This window comes from Antrostomus carolinensis, unplaced genomic scaffold (genome assembly GCF_000700745.2).
Source record: "Antrostomus carolinensis isolate BGI_N321 unplaced genomic scaffold, ASM70074v2 scaffold26852, whole genome shotgun sequence".
Lineage (NCBI taxonomy): Eukaryota > Metazoa > Chordata > Aves > Caprimulgiformes > Caprimulgidae > Antrostomus > Antrostomus carolinensis.
Genome location: NW_010298004.1, coordinates 4,430 through 23,429, shown reverse-complemented (window position 1 = coordinate 23,429; position 19,000 = coordinate 4,430). Strand labels below are relative to the sequence as shown.

Genomic DNA, 19,000 nt, shown 5'->3' with positions numbered 1-19,000 from the left:
GCATACTGGCTCTGCCCCAGAGGTTTGCTGGCAGCAAGCAGCTGAGCCGACGGGAGATGGAGATTGAAAATGCCCTCTTTCAGGGAACAGACCGCCACTCCTTCCTCCGGGCGCTCTACCACCAAGGTTTGTGGGCTCAAAACTGTTCCTGCCTTTGCTCCAGCACGGAGAGCCAGGGTGTGTGGGAGTCCAACACATTTCTGTCTGGTCTTCTGTCCCTGAATACATGGTTCTGTTTTAGCACTGTGTGGGAGAAGATATTTTCCTCTTTTACATGAGCAGATAGAGAGTGGGCTCTCTGAAGGGTTTAATATAGAGGCTTGTAAAGTCCATCTCTGTTTGGAGGGCATGGATCTCACTGACGTGCTGCATGTACTGCAGAACCCAGATCAGTACGTGGAGGAGCAGCCGGGGTTTTGCTTTAGTGGAGCCCAGAGGTCCCCACCAAGCTGACAAGGTGCTTATGTGGGGCTAGAGGTTGTCCCTTTTCCTATATAACTGCAGTCTGACAAGGGTGGGAGGGAAGCAAAGGCACAGACCAGGAAAGAATAGGAGTAACTTGTTAAAGGCCCCTCCCAGTAGCTGATGTGGAAATGGAGCCCAGTTGCTGATTCCCAGTGCCATGTCCATGGGATGCCAGCACTTCTCACCCCAGCAGTGTTATCCCCAAGCCCTGTGGCTTAATGTGACTTTTCTGGTCAAGTGTTGTGCAGAGATGTCAAAAACTTCTCTCACTTCTGTCCTTATTTCCATTAAATAGAGTAAAGTTGATACACTGGTCAGTCCATGCCATGGACTTTCTTTAAACCCAGGAACTTAATCTGATGTCCCTGAAAGCAAAATGTTTGTATTCCACATAGCAGTGTAGAAAGGCAGCATGACACATCCTAGGCATGCACGCAGGAGGAGGAAGGTGTGTTGAAGGAGTCACTAGAATGTGCTGAAATGTAGCTGCAGATAAAGTTAGTGAGGACATCTCTGGAGGAAATGAGCTTTCTGCAAAGCACTGGTGGAGCTGCTGCTCTCTGCAGGTTCATCCTGAGCTGGGATGACAGAATTTGCTGGCTGCTGGGGCTACTCTTCTTGTTTTAAATAACCTGGAGGGCCTGGTTGGAAGGTGTATGTAGGCTGGGTCAGAACAGAGTTTCTCCTGTCTGTGTCTCTTCCTGCAGTCTGCGTGTTTTCCAGGTTCTTGGTGGTAATCACATTACCATGTTTCTCTGTTGTGGATTAGATGACACTCAGAAGAGCGTAACAGATGAAAAGGACCCCATGGTTCATCTGGAGAGTGTTTACCAGGAGCTGCTGAGCAAGAAGTGTCCTGAAGAAGTCCAGGCTGCCAAGAGCGACCCATGCTTGTGCCCTTCCCTGGCCCTGCAGGGGCCTGTGGCTGAGCAGTCATCGCTTCCAGACCAGGAAGAACAGGCAAGAAGTCCCAGCCTTCCTGCAACACAGCCCCACCAGTCCCCTCCAAGGCTTGTGATCAAAGAGCCTGTAGAGTTTGTCCCGGAAGAGGAGATCTGCAAGAACCGTCTCTCAGAGGAAGAACTCCGGAGTATCCCCAGGTTCTCATCCTACCACCCTGGGGAGCCCAACAAGGTACGCTGAGATGAACCAAGATTTATTCTTCTTCTAGGATGCCCTGAAGCTGCTTCAGCAGGCAAAGGCTCCTCTTTGCTATTGACTTTGCTTTGCTGTTGCCTGGAGTTGATCCTCCCAGCCAAGGGAGAGCAGCTTCCACTCTGGGAGGGACAGGGACCTTTGGATCTATTGGAAAGTCACATGGCCTGGCAAAGAGCTGTACTTCAGACCCCAGTGGAGATGCCCTCTCTCTCTCTTTGGGCCTGACTGAGACCAGCTGTGACTTTAATCAAACTGTGCTTAAGTGGTAGCTGGAGCTTGTTGCATTTTATAAATAATGAGTGGTCTGTGCAGGCAAGCATGATGATGCCTTGAGTCCAGAGCTGCCTTTCTCCATACACACACCTGTCTTCCAAACTCCACCGTTAACATGTTGGTGGAAGAAGGAATCTGGGATGGCAGAAGGGCTGAACTAATTAATATCTTTGAGATGTACCGACTTGGGACCAGGTTGAATGGTGTCTCCTTGCATGGCACAGACTGGCTGACCCTCTCTCTTTTTTTCTGGAACAGGTGCTGTATTTGAAGAACCTGGGCCCTCGAGTGACGACGAAGGACCTAGTGTCCTTGTTTGCTCGGTTCCAGAAGGAGGATAGCCCACCGATCCATTTCCGCCTCCTCAGCGGCCGGATGAGGGGTCAGGCTTTCATCACCTTCCCTGGTGAGTCGCTGCCTCGTGCCTCTCAGTTCTAACCTGACCCACAAAGGAGCCACCTCTTCCCACGGGGCACTGGTCTGGCACCAAGCCTGCTCTCCAAGGAGAAGAGGGGAGTTCACTCCCTCTTCTTCCTATCATGTCATAGTCTTTTCCTGGGACTGGAAGAGGACTCATCGAAATGGAAGGGATGCAGTCTGTTATGTGCTGTATTTATATTCAGTATGTCACTCTGGCTGGAGGATCCCAGTGCTGCACTGGATCACAGTGGAAACTGAGGGTCCGTGAGCAAGGAACATCTGTGTAAACACCACGAGTGTCTGTGCCGGTGCTTGCCACGTAACTTGTGACTGTTCTGCTCTCTTGTTGCAGATATTCAGTCTGCCCAGGATGCCATGCTGCTGGTGAACGGGTACAATCTGCAGGGGAAGCCTCTGGTGATTGAATTTGGGAAAAGCAAGGGGCATTCGCCAGAGTCTGACTCTGCCATCCCCTGCTCCTCTGCTGGAGTGAACCCCCCTGCCAAGTAAGGGATGGATAAATAGGAACCTTGTGGATTTGCATGGGCCGTGGGAACTCCCTGGTCGTAAGTGGGACAGTGAAGGACTGTTGGGAGTTGACATGCAGGTCCCTAAATCTCAGAGTGGAGAAGGGAGAGAGCTGGGGACTAGGCTCTTCCTTGAGAGAGATGAGCACTGTCTTTACACTGTTGGGGTGTCCGGGCTTTTTCCTCCTGTTCTGTGTGTGTGTGTGTGTCTGCCTTCTGAGCCCTTTGTGGCAAGGAGGGAGGAAGCCATGTAAATAAATGTATTTATTTTGGTATTTCCTTGGTGTGTGTTTATCCACCTTTGTCCTGCACCAGTCTTCCAGAGCCAAGTGTGCCACACTCTGCTGATGCAGGACGGTGTCAGCAGAGTTCAGTCCCGGCTGCTGGGAGCTGGACTACCTGACTGATGTGGGGACTGGTGGGGCTGCTGCCCCTGTACTTAGTCAGGAATTGGAGAACCAACAAAGCTGCTTTACTGTTTTTGTAGCTTCACAGTAGTTCACATCTGTGTGCTAATGCTCTCTCCAGGCCAGTGTGTTTTGAGATGATTTGCAGAAATGCAGCAGGTTAGAAACCTGAAGCGGTAGTGCCCAAGCAGCAGTGGTTTTCCACTTGCTTTCAAAGGTGCTTTGGCCTTGCATAGCCAGTGGGCATAAAATAAGAGATCCTCTAGATTTGGAGTTTAGCACCTGTTGTGTACAGATAAGGTAGCATTGTACTGGAAAGCATGTGATGACTACGTACACTGCAAACACACAAGCTCTGACTCTAAAAAGTAAGCAAATTAAAATATATTTAGACAAAAAGTGGTCAATGACATTTTTTAATCCTAAACCCACAGTTCCCCATGTAATAGTGGTCTGTCAAGAAGTGAATTTGTGAAACTGGAGTCTGTTGAAGGAGAGCTCACTCTTTGATGGACCTTAGCATCCCTGTTAGGTGTTAAGATTTCACCCTGACTGGATGTGCTTGATTTGGTTTTGTAAACATTGGTAATTCATCTTTTAATCACAAGTAAAGTTATTAGTCATTAGTTATCTCATTTGTGATATACTCCAAGGCAGTTTTCTTTGGCCAGATCTTGCCTTTTCTATTATCAAGGTAATATAAAGGCATATCAGAGTTTTTATTAAAGCTGTGACCAAGGCATATTTTGGCTTGGCAGTGACAGACTGTCTCTGCTCAGTACAGCTGTGTCCAACTCCCCCCCAGGCAGTTAGGCATGTTCTTATCTGTGATTGTTGGCTGTGTGCGTGGGGTTGTTGTTAGCAGGCCAAAGCTGAGTGCTTTTTCCCTGCTGAAGAGGGAAGGTGTTGTGCTGAGGAGCGCAGCGTGGGCTACTTGACCCTGTGGCCTCTCCGGAGTGTTTCATTCCTTCCTGTGGAACTTGTGCATCTCCCCTGCTCCTCCTCTGGAGCTTGTTGTTTATTTCTTCCTTGACACATTTTCCCTCAGAGCTAAAGGGTGAAGATCACCTTTGGATTCACCTGCCTGAACAAAAGCTACTACAGGATAATGATGTCCCACAACAATGGTCTAATCGGATCCTATGAGAAGGTGAGCTTTCAAAGGAAGATTAGTAGTTGGACTTGTCAGGGGTTTGGGATGTAGGGGCTCCCCAAAGGACTACTGTTTTTTGGGTTTTTTTTCTGAGCAGAATTGACTAAAGCAGCATTTTCCCTTCATTTCTGGCCCTTGGTGCAGGGAAGAGGTGTAAATGTGATTGGTGTAATTGGATACAGCTTGCCAAATCCAGCACACAACAAAGAGGACTTTGAAGAAGGCAAAGAGTACTGGTAAGAGACCTGTGCCCAAGGCTGCTGCTTGGAGAGGGTTTTGCTGTGATACAGCCTTAGTTCTGAGCACTGCACAAGTTCTTGGGTCTGTTTATTGTGAAGTAGCTCCACATCGGCCCATTTTTTCATTCTCTAGTGGCCCTAGAGAGCATGGACAATTTTATCCTGGAAGTCTGGTGCAATCATATAGCCTTGGGCTGAGGTCACAAGACTCCAGCCCTGAGGAGACTCCTCCAAAATAAAATGGAGCCTGTATTCGTGTACACTTTAGTAGGAGCCGCCCAAACTGGGAACACACCTATAAAGCCAGAAGAAAAAGTCGGATGATCTCATGGAGCCTCCAGTTAAAGGGTGCAGCAGAAGTAGGCAATGTCCTCCCTCCAGGCTCTATCCCCTAAGGATGTGTTGGGACAGTCAAAGCACCTGTGCAGTACTTGTGACTGCCAGAAAAGTAATAGTTACATTTCTGTTTTAAACCTGTATATGTAGGATTTTTATCTTGTGCTTCAGGACATCACTGCAAATGTATAGTGGTGTGTAGAGGGAACTTCTCCTGTCAACTGTTTCCATGTAACTCATGACTGTGACAGTTCCTTTCCTTTGAAGCAGCTGGTATCAGTGGTCTGTGCTGCCCACATGGGTTATGATGCATTTCTGTGTCAACTCAAAACTGAAGCAGAAATGACTGGCATAATACGTGGTGAGCTGAACTCTGTCTCATAGTCTGTACTTCATTTCATTTATGTTATTTTGGGATTCAAGTGGCTCTTTTCCCTTTAGCCCTTAACACAGTGTTTGATTCTTCAGCTGTTCTCTTGATCTTCTTTTATCTGAAATCCTAAAGGATTAGAGACATTGCATAGATGTCTAAACTATGGAGACTTTTGGTGTGAGAGGGAAGTCAAACTGTTCTGTCATGCACTCAGGCATGGTTGACTGCTCTTGTTGCAGAAGCTATTTGGCACCCAAGGAGCGGGAATACAGGGATGAGGAGACCCAGATACAGACAGAAATGCCAGAAGGGGTGAGTATATCCAGTTCCAGTTTGGGGAGTATATCCAGTTCCAGTTTGCAGCTCAGCTACCTGGAGCAAGTTGGAAAGAGAGGAGTTGGGTGTCCTGTGTATGGGAGATGTCTGCTAGTTTTCTCTTACTGTCCTGTTGTTCTCCAGGTGAAATAACATTTTACCCCTTGGTAAGACAGCAAGGAGAAACGTGCTCTTTTTTTCCTCTTTTGTTTGCTAGGGAGTTGGATGGAAAGAAGAGATGTCGTCATCATCTGGGAAGAGCATGGAACAGCAAGTGAGGCAGGAGGGGAGAGGGCTGCAGGAGCCAGCACAAGGGAAGCCTTGATGCTTGCTGCAGGGCTTGGCAGGTTCTCAGCCCTGCCTCATTGTGATTTGTGTTCCTTCCTGCCAAGAGATGCCATCGTGTGAAGATGTTGGAGCATCATATAAAATGAGACTTTGATTCTTATTTGTATACAGCTTGGACATGCTTAAAACTCTTAACAATAAGAGGGATCAGGGCAGTTCCAGTCCCTGTGCTCAATCCTATCCTGTCCTGCCTAGACCTAGTGTGTTCCTTCTGCCTCTCCTGGCTAAAGAGGATGCAGAAAGCTGTGTGCTTCCTCTTTTGGGGATGCAGCAGTGGTCCTGTGTGGCCCGTTTCCCCATTTTCAGATTAACTAGTTACATTAAACACTCTAATGTTTTGAACTTTTAGAAGTGTCTTTTGGACATGACTGCCCAGGATGGGTTCTGGGCAGCTCTGTGACGCTGCAGCAAGTGACCCTTGGTGGCAGTTGGTGTTTTGAAGACTGCTGCAGATAGTGAAGCTCCCATTTGGCGCTTCCCTTTTGGATGGAAGGCAAGATGAGGTGAGCAGCTCTGGTGCTGGCATGACCTGCAGTGGAGTGCTCTGGCTTGGTATACCATGGGCTTCCTAAACTGGGGAAACCTCAGGGGAGTGGAGAGACCCGCCAGCAGCTGGCAGCTCATGCGAGTGAGAGTGGCTGATGAGGTGTGGTGCGAGGAGCAGCCCCAGCCAAGCCTCCACAGTGTAAAAAAAACCCAACCCTGGGGTGTCAGCCAGGGCATGGCAGGGCACGCAGGAAGGGCACTGTGACTGCCAGCTCGATCAGGGAGCCTCCTGGTCAGTCTGGATGGCAGCAAATGTGACAGCCTCTCCACTGCTGGAGCATTCAGCTCTGTCTGTCTGTGAATTGCTCTGTACAGAGGACATCTTTGCCCAAGAGAAGCCAGATACCTTTTGGCTTGCAACAAGGAAGCAGGTGTCTGGCTGAGAGAATTTCCTTGGATAAGTCTTGTGTTCTCTTTAACTTTTGCGGGGGGTTGAGGTGTGATTGATTGATTGATTGATTTTCAGCTTCTCTTTCTCACCCCCTCCTTACTGCCCATGTCCTGGGAGAGCAATGTGGGCTGTTCCCACGCGGTGGCACTGCTTGCCTGGCTGAGGGGCTGCCTGGCCACTGCGTCTGTCCACCGGTGTCCCAGGGAAAAGCCTGCAAGGGGGCTGCTGGGTTGTCGTGAGAGCTGTCGAGTGGACTTTGGCATCTCTCTGTGGCCCTCTGTGCATGATGCAGCTGGTTGATAGACCACAGATCTATCTGGTTGACCTTCTGCTCCTCCTTGCAGGATCTTGGGGAGAGAGACGGCTACTGACTTAGACCAGCTCTGAAAACATTATGTGATAAGAACAGTCCTGCTCATCCCTAGCTGGCTCAGAGCAGGTTCTCTTCTGCTGCTTCTCTCCAAGCTGCTTCTCTCATCATCACGGTGGAGCCAAACACCTCCTGTTGCTCCTGTTTTCCCTACCTCAGCTCTTCTCCAGGCCCCTCTTGTTTCTCTTCACTGCTGCCATGCTGAACTCCTTTTTCCAAACAAGCTTTCCACAGCATCTCCCACAACATAGTGTGCTTCTTCCTTCTTCTGCTGCTGACTCTTAACTTCTTCAGGCTTGGCAAAGCTCTTTTTATCTTGCTGATTGTGCTGGTTTGGGCTGGCATAGAGTTAATGTTCTTCATAGTGTTAATTTTCTTCATAGCTTGTATGGTGCTATGTTATAGCGTTGTGACTGAAACAGCCTGGATAAGACAGGGATGTTTTAGCTATTGCTGAGCAGTGCTCACACAGAGTCAAGGCCTTTTTTGCCTCTCACACGACCCCACCAGTGAGTAGACTGAGGGTGTACAAGGAGCTGACAGGGGACACAGCTGGGTTATTTCCCACAATATCCCAAAGGGATATTTCATGCCATATGACTTTGTGCTCAGCAATAAAAGTTGGGAGAAGAAGGAGGAAGCGGGGGATATTCAGAGTGATGGTGTTTGTCTTCCCAGGTAGCTGTTAACGTGTGACAGAGCCCTGCTTTGCTGGGGATGGCTTTAAGCACCTGCCTGCGATGGGAAGCAGGGAATGAATTCCTTGTTTTGCTTTGTGTGTGTGTGCACATGGCTTTTGCTTTACCTGTTAAACTGTCTTTATCTCAACCCGGGAGTTTTCTCACTTTTACCTGTCTGATTCCTTCCCCATCCCACCAAGGGGGAGTGAGCGAGTGCCTGTGTGGGGCTTAGTTGCCAGCTGGTGTGTGTGATGGGAAGAATCAGATCCAGACTTTGCTGCTGACTCTCCTCTTGGCTTTTGCCCTCTTCCCCACAGTGTTATGGAGAAATGAATGTGAGCTGGGTTCATTTGCCCCAACTTGGAGCTACAGGATATTAACTTTAAGTCGGATCAGGTGGATGAGATCTTGCAGACCATACCAGAGGAGACAAACCTCATGTTGGAGTAGTGTCCCCTCTCTCCTGCCCCTGTGCCTTTTGCACATGATCATTAATAAAACCTTGGTTTCTTTACTTGTGCTCTAGGTCATCTTTCTAGTGGGGCAGGGGGTTCTCCTCACCCTCCTCTGGTCTTGCAGGACCAGCATGGCTCTTCTGCTCCCAATTGCTGGGGGCTGGGGTTCCCCAGGAGGTGGAAACCCAGAGTTAGTGTGAGCAGAGGGCACTGCAGCATGGACATGGGTATGAGCACAGCCAGGATGGGTCATGCCTAGCCAGTGGACACCCCCAGCAGCCTCTGCTGCACTCCTTGGGTTGAGAGGCAGGGAGACCCTGTCACCGACTGCCCAGCTCCTGGTACAAGAGGTATCCCAGGAGAGTGCAGCCCAGGCACTCCTCTGTGGTTGTGCTGGAGTCTTCTTGAGGCTAACCCAGCTGAGTGGCTCAGGCTAGAGCAGCGTGGTGCTGAGGTTCAGGATTTGGGCCCTTTCACTCTGGGAAGCAGTCTCGAGTCCATAGATCTGATCGGCCCACGCAACAGCTAAACTAGGTCCCTGCCTGTGTTTTCCTCTTGAGTGCGTCTGTTTGTTTGTTAAATAATGTAGCAACACAAGGTTCCTTGAACTAAATTTATCTTCCCATGTAGCTATGGGAACAGTTGGTGGTACAGTGATGCTGGGGCTTGCAGTCAGATCTGCTGAAAGGTGCTGGGCTAGCGTGGTTGAGCCCAGCTTCTTTCAACAGATGCTCTCCTGCGTGGGAGCTTCACCTTTAAACTTTCTTTTTAAGGCATATTTTCTTAGACTTTTCTTTAGCCAGCAGCATGACCATCCTTTGAACCTGGGAAATGTTGAGGATGACAGGGATACATGGGGTTCAAGAGCTGCCAGACATGACACAAGGGAACAATTACACTCAGACGAAAGGATGCTGCAGCTCCCTATCCTGCCTCCAAGCATGGTTCATGGGTAGAAACTAAGGGCAAGTGCATGTAGTTCAATATTGTTCAAGCCTATACTTATTTCCAGGTCAGAAGCTTCCTGAATCTAACGTGGTTTCCTACAGGTATAAAATGACTGGCTTAAGGGAACTGAGGAGAAACCCCTGTTACAGTCATGCATTCATTGTCTTTCCTGAAGCACATTCTCTTGCCTAGATGGTGGGTATGGAGAAGAGGGTGTGTGGGTGGCCAGCACAGCATTGCTCCTTTGACTCAAACACTTCATTTATCCTGGGAAGGTACAAGACCATGTGACAGAAACCAGCAGCTTAGGTGGTATCATCAAACGTGTAGTATGTGTTGCCTCAAAGTCAGAGTTGAGCAACACAGCTCTGTGGACAGAGAGTGCCCCATCCTCTGTAGTAAGGACTTTGCCACGTTCTTTCACCCATGGCTGGACTTACACACATTACCACATAAGTTACTTTCACTGGTGCTAGTGGAGATAGAAAGGACGTGTCTATACAACTGTGTTTTTTCAGTGGTCTGTAGATGCTCTGTCTGTGTCTACTGTTCCTGATTTCCTGTCTGGTTGAATCCTGTTTCATTTTCAGCTCTTGTTTCTAGATCTCAGAGCTGTTTCTGTGACCTCTCTTGACATTTTCACATTGTGCTGTTGTGGTGGGTTTACTTTGGCTGGATGCCAGGTGCCCACAAAGCCATTCTATCACTCCCTTCCTCAGCAGGACCATGGGGGAGAAAATAAGATGGAAAAGAACTTGTGAGTCCAGATAATGGCAGTTTAGTAAAGCAAAGACTGTGTGCAGAAGCAAAGGAAAACAAGAGATTTATTCTGTACTTCAGCAGGCAATGTCCAGCCACTTCACATGAAGAAGCAGGGCTTCATAGGCTTAGCAGCTGCTCTGGAAGACAAATGTAATAACAGATGCACACAATCCCCCTGCCAGCCCTCCATTCTCTGAGCTGTTATTGCTGAGCAGATGTCATACAGTGTGGAATATCCCTGTGGTCAGTTGGATCAGCTGTCCTGGCTATGTCCCCTCCCAAGATCTTGCCCACCCCAAGCCTACAGGTGGTGGGGGGGGAAATGTTGATGCTGTGGGAGCCCTGCTCAGCCGTAGCCACAACACCACCGGTGTGTTACCAACACCTTTCTAGCTACCAATACACAGCACAGCACTGTGGGCTGCTATGGGAAAAATTAACCCCATCTCAGCCAGACCCAATACAGCTGTTCACTGTGTTTTCAGGTCAGTACTGCAGGTGGTAACACTTGCGCTTGAAGGTAGCTGCCTTATCTCCCTCCATTCATGGTTTGTATGTAGCATTTCTTAATTCATGTTTATGTTGTTGCTTTTGGCATCTAACTAGCCTTCAAACCCCAGGACTATGCCCCTATTGCATGTGATTTTCAATAGAGCTGTTGAGGAGATTGAATCTGCACCAGGATATCCCCATGAGTCAAGGTTTCCTTTCACCATGTTTGGGATACTTGCATTAGTTTTTATGGTTGCATGAAATATGGTTTCTGAGGTGCAAAACAGCCAGTGATCTTGGCAAGCTGTCATGCTTCTGGTCATGTTATGAAGTTTTATCCTAAAAGCCAGTTATTCTTTGAAGTATCTACCCTGGAAAGGGGAAAAGACAGAACTTTATTTTCTTCTCCAAAGCAGGAAATATCCACACCTCCTTCAGGCTTGATCTCAGTGCTCTTCACAGCGTGTATGTGTTGAGCCAGTAATCTTAGCTACATCTTGTTTATCCCATCCCATTATAACTGGCTCTGGGATCTGAACTTTATCCCTAATACTAATCGAGCTTGGTTTTTTTCGATGATCATTCACAGACATCCCCAGTGTTTGTTGTGTCACGTGTAGAGCCCTCAGGCTAGACCCTGTCTCTAGGAGGGTGCAGTGGCAGAGCCTGCACAGCTCAAAGCTCCTCCTGGTTAATTCCTGCCACCCAGGGAAAGGAGAAGGTGTTTGTGTGATGTGCAGAGAACAGACGCTCAGGCGCTGGTGATAGGAATGGGCTTTGCTGAATGAGGAGGTGGTGAGCAAAGGGCAGCTTTGATGCAAGCATCAATTGGCAGAGATCTCTGAGCTTATGGAAGCGTTTAGCAGCTTGTGAACAGTTAGCAGGCTTCATACTCTCACCTCTCCATGTCTCACATTACCACCAAGGCAAAATATATGCTCCTTACAGCAATACCTGGGTCTCTTGACATTTCTCGAGCTGATTTGTTTTTTTCACTTTAAAGAAATAACACACAACGTGGTTATGTGATGCAGTATTTCCTAAATACATGTAACTTGGCAAACAGTGCAGCTATTAGTTTTTCTTAGATAAGCTGGTATCAAAGTACCTGGTTTTGAAACCTGCATCTTTCAAAGCTCGCTCAACAGTGCCCATGCCAGAAGGTTGATGCCATAGTAGTTCGGGGGGGGGATGATGTTGTGTGGTGAAGATAAATACTTATTGGAGGTGAGGAGGTCAGGAAAGCATCTCAAAGATAAGGCTGTTTGGCAAAGCTTTCTCCCCCCAGAGCTCTCCATGTCCTCCCTGTCAGTACCGTGTTGTGTCCTGTGAAGTCCTGGGGCTGTAGCCTGGCAAGGCTCGGGGGAACCCCAGCCTGTCCTGCCCTTGCCTTGCAGCGTTGCGTGAGGGGTGTGCAGGAGCAGGCAGGTGGTGTGAGGAGCCAGGGAAGAGCAGTGCTGCATCCCCTCTCGGCTCACGCTGCCGTGGGCTGGGCAGCTCCCTGCATCCCACCGGTGAGCTGGGAGCTTTAGTGCTGTATTTTGTGGGCAGCCTCCCCCTGCTCTGCAAAGATCTCCCATGGGAAGGGGTAGCTGTGCTCAGGGACTGCTGAGGATAAACTTGTCTCATCATACAAGACTGAGCTGCCTTCACAGTGTGTTTTGTCCTGGTTATTCCTTTTTCCCTGAGGCCAGAAGTTGGATGGGTTTTCCCCTTACTCAGCTAGAAGTACTGAAATTGGGTGAATCAGCTGTCTCTGCCTGTGACCTGTGCAGTAAAATTTGCCTATTTTCAATTGCAGACTTACAAGCCAGAAACAGCCCGTGAGGCTTACATGAGATGCTGGTCACTCTGGCATATTTGGGAGAGGGGATGGTTTGGTTTTGGGAAGGGGGCCACAACTCACAGCAAGACCCTTGTTTGTGAGCAGGCCCTGGTACATCAGCTACAGGGACAGGTCTCCTGTAGCCAGCTCTGCCTAAGGAGGTGGAAATTTAATGTGTGTTAGCAGGCTCCTGGCAGCCACAGTTCTTCACATCTTGCTCCCCGGGGCTGAGCTATGAGGGCTTTGTGCTGGGAGCAGCTTTCCCCTTCCAGCATAGAATCACAGAATTGCCTAGATTGCAAAGACCTTTAAGATTATTGAGTCCAATCATTAACCCAACACTGACAGGTCCTCGACTAAACCACATCCCTCAGCACTATGTCTACACGACTCTTCAATCCCTCCAGGGATGGGGACTCCACCACTGCCCTGGGCAACCTGTTCCAACGCCCAAGAAGCCTTTCAGTAGAGAAATTCTTTCTAATATCAAATCTAAACTTCCCTTGGCAGGGAAGCTTTGCTTTGCAACAGAGAGGTCCTTCCCCTCGCCGAGGAACATCCCCAGTTCTGTACCACCTGCTCTCCTTGAAAACAGGGAGCTAATTGTTTTTTCCATCTGCTGTCTCTTACCTGACGGCCTCCCCCAGTTGCAGGCAACCTGTGCCTCCTTCACTTGCCTGGAGATGAGGATGGAGATGGAGAGAGCAGCCTTGCACAGGCCAGCGGCTGGACCTGGGGTGAAATGACCTGCCAGCTGGCAATCTGGAAATACCATTAAAACAAAGGAGGGTTGGGAAGAGCAGAAGGCCAACGAGGAAGCATTCAGTCGCGGGGAAGATCAGAGGTTAATTGCCTCCTTGCCTACCCATGCTCTGCGAGATGCGGTGCCTGGCCTCTGCTGCAGCCAAGGGAAAATCCAAAGGCAAAGGGCAGTGCCCACGTTCCTGTAGAAGTGCAGTGGAACAGCTCAAAGGGCATGGGAGCATCACGGCCGTGGAGCCAGCGATGGCTGTGCTCTGCCCTTAGCTCTGTAATTTCTGCAGACTCCCTGGGCTTCTCTACACCTTGGAAAATACTGGAGGCTGAAATTGCTCTCACTCCCTCCAGCGCTAAAAATTCAGGTAATGAAAATACATCTGTTGGAGCAATCTTGGGAGCACCTGCCTGGTATAGCCGGTGGTGTGGGACTTTGCTCCAGTGACCTGAGAAACCTAGAAAGACAGCTTTTCTAGGAAAGTGAGTTCAAGGCAATCATGCTGTTCATGACGTAAGTCTTGTCCTAGTTTTAGCCTTTTTTAGCAGGCTGGACATCCCAGAAATAGAGGATGATGTAAGCTCTGTGAAAAAAGACACCTGCCTTGAGGTAAGATTAGTTCTCTGGTGTGTCAAAAGCTTCATCGAAGCACACCCTTCCTCTGCAATCCTGAGCAGAGATAAGAGGCAATCCCAGAGGGGGCGAAGCCTCTCTGGTTTCTCTGTTTACAGGGTGACTTGTTGTTTCTTCCAGGCTCCTGGTGCACAGCAGAGAGCTTGGAGGGACTCGGCTGTGTCTGATGTCTGAGCGTCATCTAGGTATGAACCTAAGTTAGCAGCTGCCAAAATGTTGGTGCCCTCAAGTGTACCCCAAGCATGGAGATGACAGGCTGGTGGACTGGATTGTTTGGGATGACTCTGTGGACTGGCTAATGTGGTTTCAGCTCCGTTTGTCTATGCAAAGGTGTTTGGGATCCTCTGGTCTTCATCTCTTCTGTGCAGCATGGTGCTGTTTAACCAGCAGTCAGTAGTGGAGCTGCCGAGGGTGCAGGACAATTTCTCTTCAGTTCTCCAGACCAGTTCTCCAGGGCAGATTTTAGCTAGAGTCTGTTTTCACTGATATTTCTGTAAAATCCCTGGAGGATCTTATGTTTACACCACTGTAAAAGTGTGTCTTGCTGATAAAGCTTATTTTGCTCGCTGAATTGGTGTAGGTTCTACTGATAAAGCCTGTTCTCGCTGCTACAGATCGCACGTGTGCTAGTTTTGCTGAGATCGCTAACCTGAAGCTCCTCTAGTGTAGATTAGACTCATATTATGGAAAAATCTGATTGTAATGTTAATGTAATGCCTGGAAGATCAAACCTCTTTGTCCTATTCACAGGTATCACAGTTTTATGAGATATAAACACTTTTTATAACTCTGCTGATAGATTTCCAAGCTGTTGTTCAAACCCAGCAGGAAGGTGCTTTCTAGCAATCTCCTCTGGTGCACCCAAAGGTCTCTGTTCCCTGCGGTGCCATGGAGTTCATTCTGCCCTGTTTCCCTCATATCTTTCTTTAAAGATCAAAAGATCCTTTAAAGCACTTTAATCACATCTCTTCCGGGAGACTACGGAAAGCAATGAGTTTGTGGACAGGCTTTTCCTCCAACTAAAGGTATTTTCTGAAGAGGAGCTGGTTTCTCACTACCCCTCACCTTCATTGCAATGTCTCCCATTAAATCCAGAAGAGACAGGGACCAGCAGTCTCATGGCAGCGTCCCGGCTATGTGACTCCAGACGGGGCCATCCTCAAGGCTTCGGGAGGGCAGGAACCCTTTGGAGGTAAAGTGTGAGTGCAATTGCCAGCCGAGCATCATAGATGCCCTGAGGTGAAAACATGAGGCTGTATCCCAGGCTAGAGCGTGGCCACCAGTGGGGACATCAGGTGGGGCCTGGGGCATGGCTGGGGTGGGAGCTGCATCTCCCCTTCCCACCAGCACAGTCCATGACTTGAGCTGTTGCTTAGGCCAGCTGTGATTTGAAGTGCCTGAGAGCAGCCCCTCTCCGTAGCACGTTCCCTGCTGCTCCTAAAAAGGCTGCTGTAATGCCGTGGGTAGGAAGAGTTTGCCCTCTTCTACACCAGCCCTGGTTTGCCCAGGGGCTTGGAGGCTGTGGTGCGGTGCAGGAGGCAGCTGGGAGTGTGCTGTGGCTGGGAGGGGGATGGAGGAATGTGGAGACTCTTTCCAAATGCCTTGGCCCATTGGGAACTTGGCCTGAATTTTCCTCCCCTCCTGCCTCTCCTATCTGAGCACTTCCCGGGGGCTGCGGGCAGAGACGGGCTCTCCCAGCACCTGGCCTGATACTCCTCAGAGAGCTTGCACGGATTATCTGCTGCTGCTGCTGCAGATCAGCTGTGCTAGGCAGGAGCAAGAGGCAGGTTGGGGATTCCAGGGAGGAAGGAGGTGTGGGATCTGGCTGGGTCTGGATCAAGCCTGTGTACTTTTGGCCCGTGGACATCCCCACCCAGTGCTCTGCATGAGAAGAGGCTCCATCGCACGGAGCAGCAGCTGGATGCTGCTGGGCCAGGGAAGCTGGAGGGTGCTTTGGCCAGGGCATCACCAGGAGTGTTGTGGGTGGTGGGTCAGGGCTGGCTGCAAAGGCCTTGGTGATGAGCATGTGTTGTTCCCTCTTTGGAAGAAGAAGTCAGGACTTTCAAGGCCAGGTTGGATTAGGCTTTGAGCAACCTGGTCTAGTGGAAGGTGTCCCTACTGATGGCAGGGGGGTTGGAACTGGATGATCTTTAGGGTCCTTTCCAACCCAAACCAATCTGTGATTCTATGACTTTTTGCATGTTTCTTATGACCATTCTATGAGGCTGCAGCCCCTGGCCCAGGTACAGCTGTGGGTTCGGGTGTGCTGGGCATTTATAGTGCCTCTATTGCTTTTGAAGATAAGGACATGTTAATATTTTATTGCCCCTTTTCTTCATCTAAGGCTCCATCCAGAGCGAGAAGAATAGAGGGGAAGGGCTTGTTCCCTTATGACTGAGGATTAGTCACTGCAGCCTGGCCCTCCAGCGAGGGGCTGCAAGGCTCCCCGCTCCACCAGGCAGTCCTGCGAGGCAAGGGCTCCAGCCCCAGAGCTCAGAGTGAGCTGTTCCCCACCCAGCGCTCTTCACACCCCTCCTTTGCCTTCCCCCTGGCTGCCCATTCCCCTCGCATCCTGCTCCTGTCCTGAGCTGGGGCTGTGCTTCTCCATGGCTTTCCTGTGGGAAACCCCAGAGCACCCTCAGCTTTTCTCGCTGAGCTGGTGAGGGGCAAGAGGTGACCTGAGGGGCTGGCTCCGTACTGCACTGGCTGGCCTGATCCCATTGCTTTGCTCACACTTGCTGTTGGCAGAGCTGGCTCCCGGGGCAGTCAGGTCTCCTGTCCTCTCTGGCCCTGGGCTGGGCCACATCCAGCCTGCCCTCAAGGACCCGGCTTATCGATAATGGGGAAGGTGGCGATTGCACGAGGCAGAGATAACCACCGCCACTGCACTTGTGCACTCGGTGTCCTTCCCTTCCCCATCCTCTGCTCCTTGTAAAGAAGTGGAAAATCCTTTTCAGCTTTCCTTGCCCTGTAGCCAGCTTTCACATCTTTGGGTGCATTCAGATTAAAGGCCATGAAAGCTGGAAGGGACAAATCTTCCCCTCCCTGAGCCCACTTGTGCTAAATGCAGGGGCTCCCTCTTGGTAGGGCTGGAGGAACAGGGGGCTGGGGAAGGGCTGGCCCCTAGCTCAGTGTGATGGTCGTCAGCTCCTCTCCTCCTGTGCCGCAGGTGAAGCCGATGTGCTACACCCACAGAATGGGGGTCTGGTGTTGCACAGGTGAGAAAAAATCTCGAGGGGCTGTGGGGGATGTTGGGGCCCTTTGCAGTGCCTCTGCCCTGCACTCATCTCTCCAAACCACGGGTGTTTCTGTACCCCAGCTCCGAGCTCTGCCTGCCCTTGCAACGTGCCAGCTGCCTCTCTCCTTCAGGGGGAAGCCACGGAAAAGCTGACTCCTCTAAAACCAGAAATCTTCCCTTCTGCTGCTTCAATTAAAGTGTTACTAGACCCAGCAGCAATCAAACTCTGAATTGAGCGTTTCAAATGCCCCTTTGTTTAATTAGCAGAGCCCCTGCCCGCAGACACAGGCGCTGCTGTCTGGCCCTGCAGCCGGGGTGGGAGGCGAGGGGTGAGGACGTGGTGCCCAGGAATTCCTCCTCTTCGGAGGCATGACCTCTCCTACCAACTATTTTCTCGCCTCCTCTCTGCATCAGCTGCCCAGAAACAAAACATATACAGCTGAAGGACTTAAGTGAACTTGAGGCATTTCCTGGGGGGCTGCAGCCAGTGCAATAAGCCCCTTACACACTTTCCGTCCTCTGCACCCAGGGCTCTTTTTTCCCCAGGGCAGCAATAAGTAACTCAGCCGGCCCTGGGCTTTGTCCCTTGGCCATGGAAAGGGGGTGACCAGCCTTTTCCCTTGAAATCAACCCTGGTCCCCTCCAAGGAGTGTCACCTTGAGGATGGGTCCCCAGGTGGCCGCTTGCTTGGTGAGGATGGAAGAAAGCTTGACTCATTGACTCATCACTATCAGGAGCATGTTAACCCCATGGCAAACATGACTTCACTGGTGCAAGGGTAACGGTGCTGACGTCTGAGCGGGGAACATGGTTCCTTCCTCTCTGGGACCTAATCTAAATTGCTTTATGAGGGACCAGCAGGTAGACCAAAGCCTTCTGCTCCCTGAGGGACAGGGAGGCAGGGCAAGGAGGTCCCCAGGTGGCCCCGTGCAGTGGCACAGCAGCAAAGGGGTTATCTCACCTCTGGTGATGGGACGTCAGAGGGGACACAGCGGTTGAACTGGACTTGCTCCTGGGTGGGCTGTGGGTCTGGGCTGCCTGCACCTCCTCTCCTCCTGCTGTGCCCAGCATCCCCCCAGCCTGTGCGATCTGTCATGCTGCAGCTACTGTGCAGGGCTGCAACCACGCCGCGTGTCCCGCTGCTGCCGAAGGGTCGCATGGAGCAGTCTTGGCCCCTGCCTGCCCATCCCTTGTGGCTTATTGATGCCTAACTGGTGCTGTTTTTCCTCCCAAAACAGCCCCCACAAGACCCCTGGGCTCAGGCCCCGCTCCTGAGACCCCTCTGCAGCTGTGTTGGGGTGCTCAGCCTCCACTATGGCCAGCGGCTGCCTCGGGTGCTTGGGACCATGCTGCCTCCTCAGTGCCAGTGCTCACAGCATCCTGGGATGGAGATGCAGTGGTACTGGGTCTCTCCCCACCACCTGGGGACCTTGATGTGCTGCATGCACCCCAGGACAGCAAATCACCCTGTGGGCACCCCACTCCCAGTGATAACTGCACCCTTAGAAGCGAGCAGGGCTTGGCGGCAGGAAGGGGTGTTGCCGTTAGTCCCTGGGGAGCTGCACTTGGCCCCGCTGGCACCCTCGCAGTGGTGGCACATGGCAACTTCCCAGCGTGGTGCCCAGGGACAAATCACGCAGGGGAGTGACCCTCGTCCCTGTCCCTGGACAGTGCTCCCACCTGCCTGGGCTCCTGGGTGGCAAAACCCCGGGGTAGGGAAGGGACAGGCCAGAGCAAGGGCCGGGGGTCCCCTCTGCACTGTGGACGTGCCAGGCCAGGTAAGCACAACCTCCACCACTGCCCACCCTGCTGAGGAGCTGCCAGGGCCCCTCGGTGCCAGAGGAAAGCTCAACCACAGCCTGGCTAGAAACACAGATTTATTGCGACATCGG

General features: G+C 50.8%; 1 protein-coding gene across 1 annotated transcript in view; it reads left to right on the top strand.

Moving 5' to 3' along the window:
* Window positions 1–2,826, top strand: part of RBM41 (RNA binding motif protein 41) — a gene marked incomplete at its 5' end in the record, with an annotated part of 6,011 nt that extends 3,185 nt beyond the window's left edge. Inside the window, 4 exons of the mRNA XM_029083574.1 lie at window positions 1–126; window positions 1,235–1,599; window positions 2,155–2,302; window positions 2,669–2,826. The exon at window positions 1–126 is cut by the window's left edge and continues 76 nt beyond it. Of these exons, the coding sequence (XP_028939407.1) occupies window positions 1–126; window positions 1,235–1,599; window positions 2,155–2,302; window positions 2,669–2,826 (797 nt within the window). The remainder of the gene's footprint in view (window positions 127–1,234; window positions 1,600–2,154; window positions 2,303–2,668) is intronic.
* Between the last annotated feature and the right edge of the window lie 16,174 nt (window positions 2,827–19,000).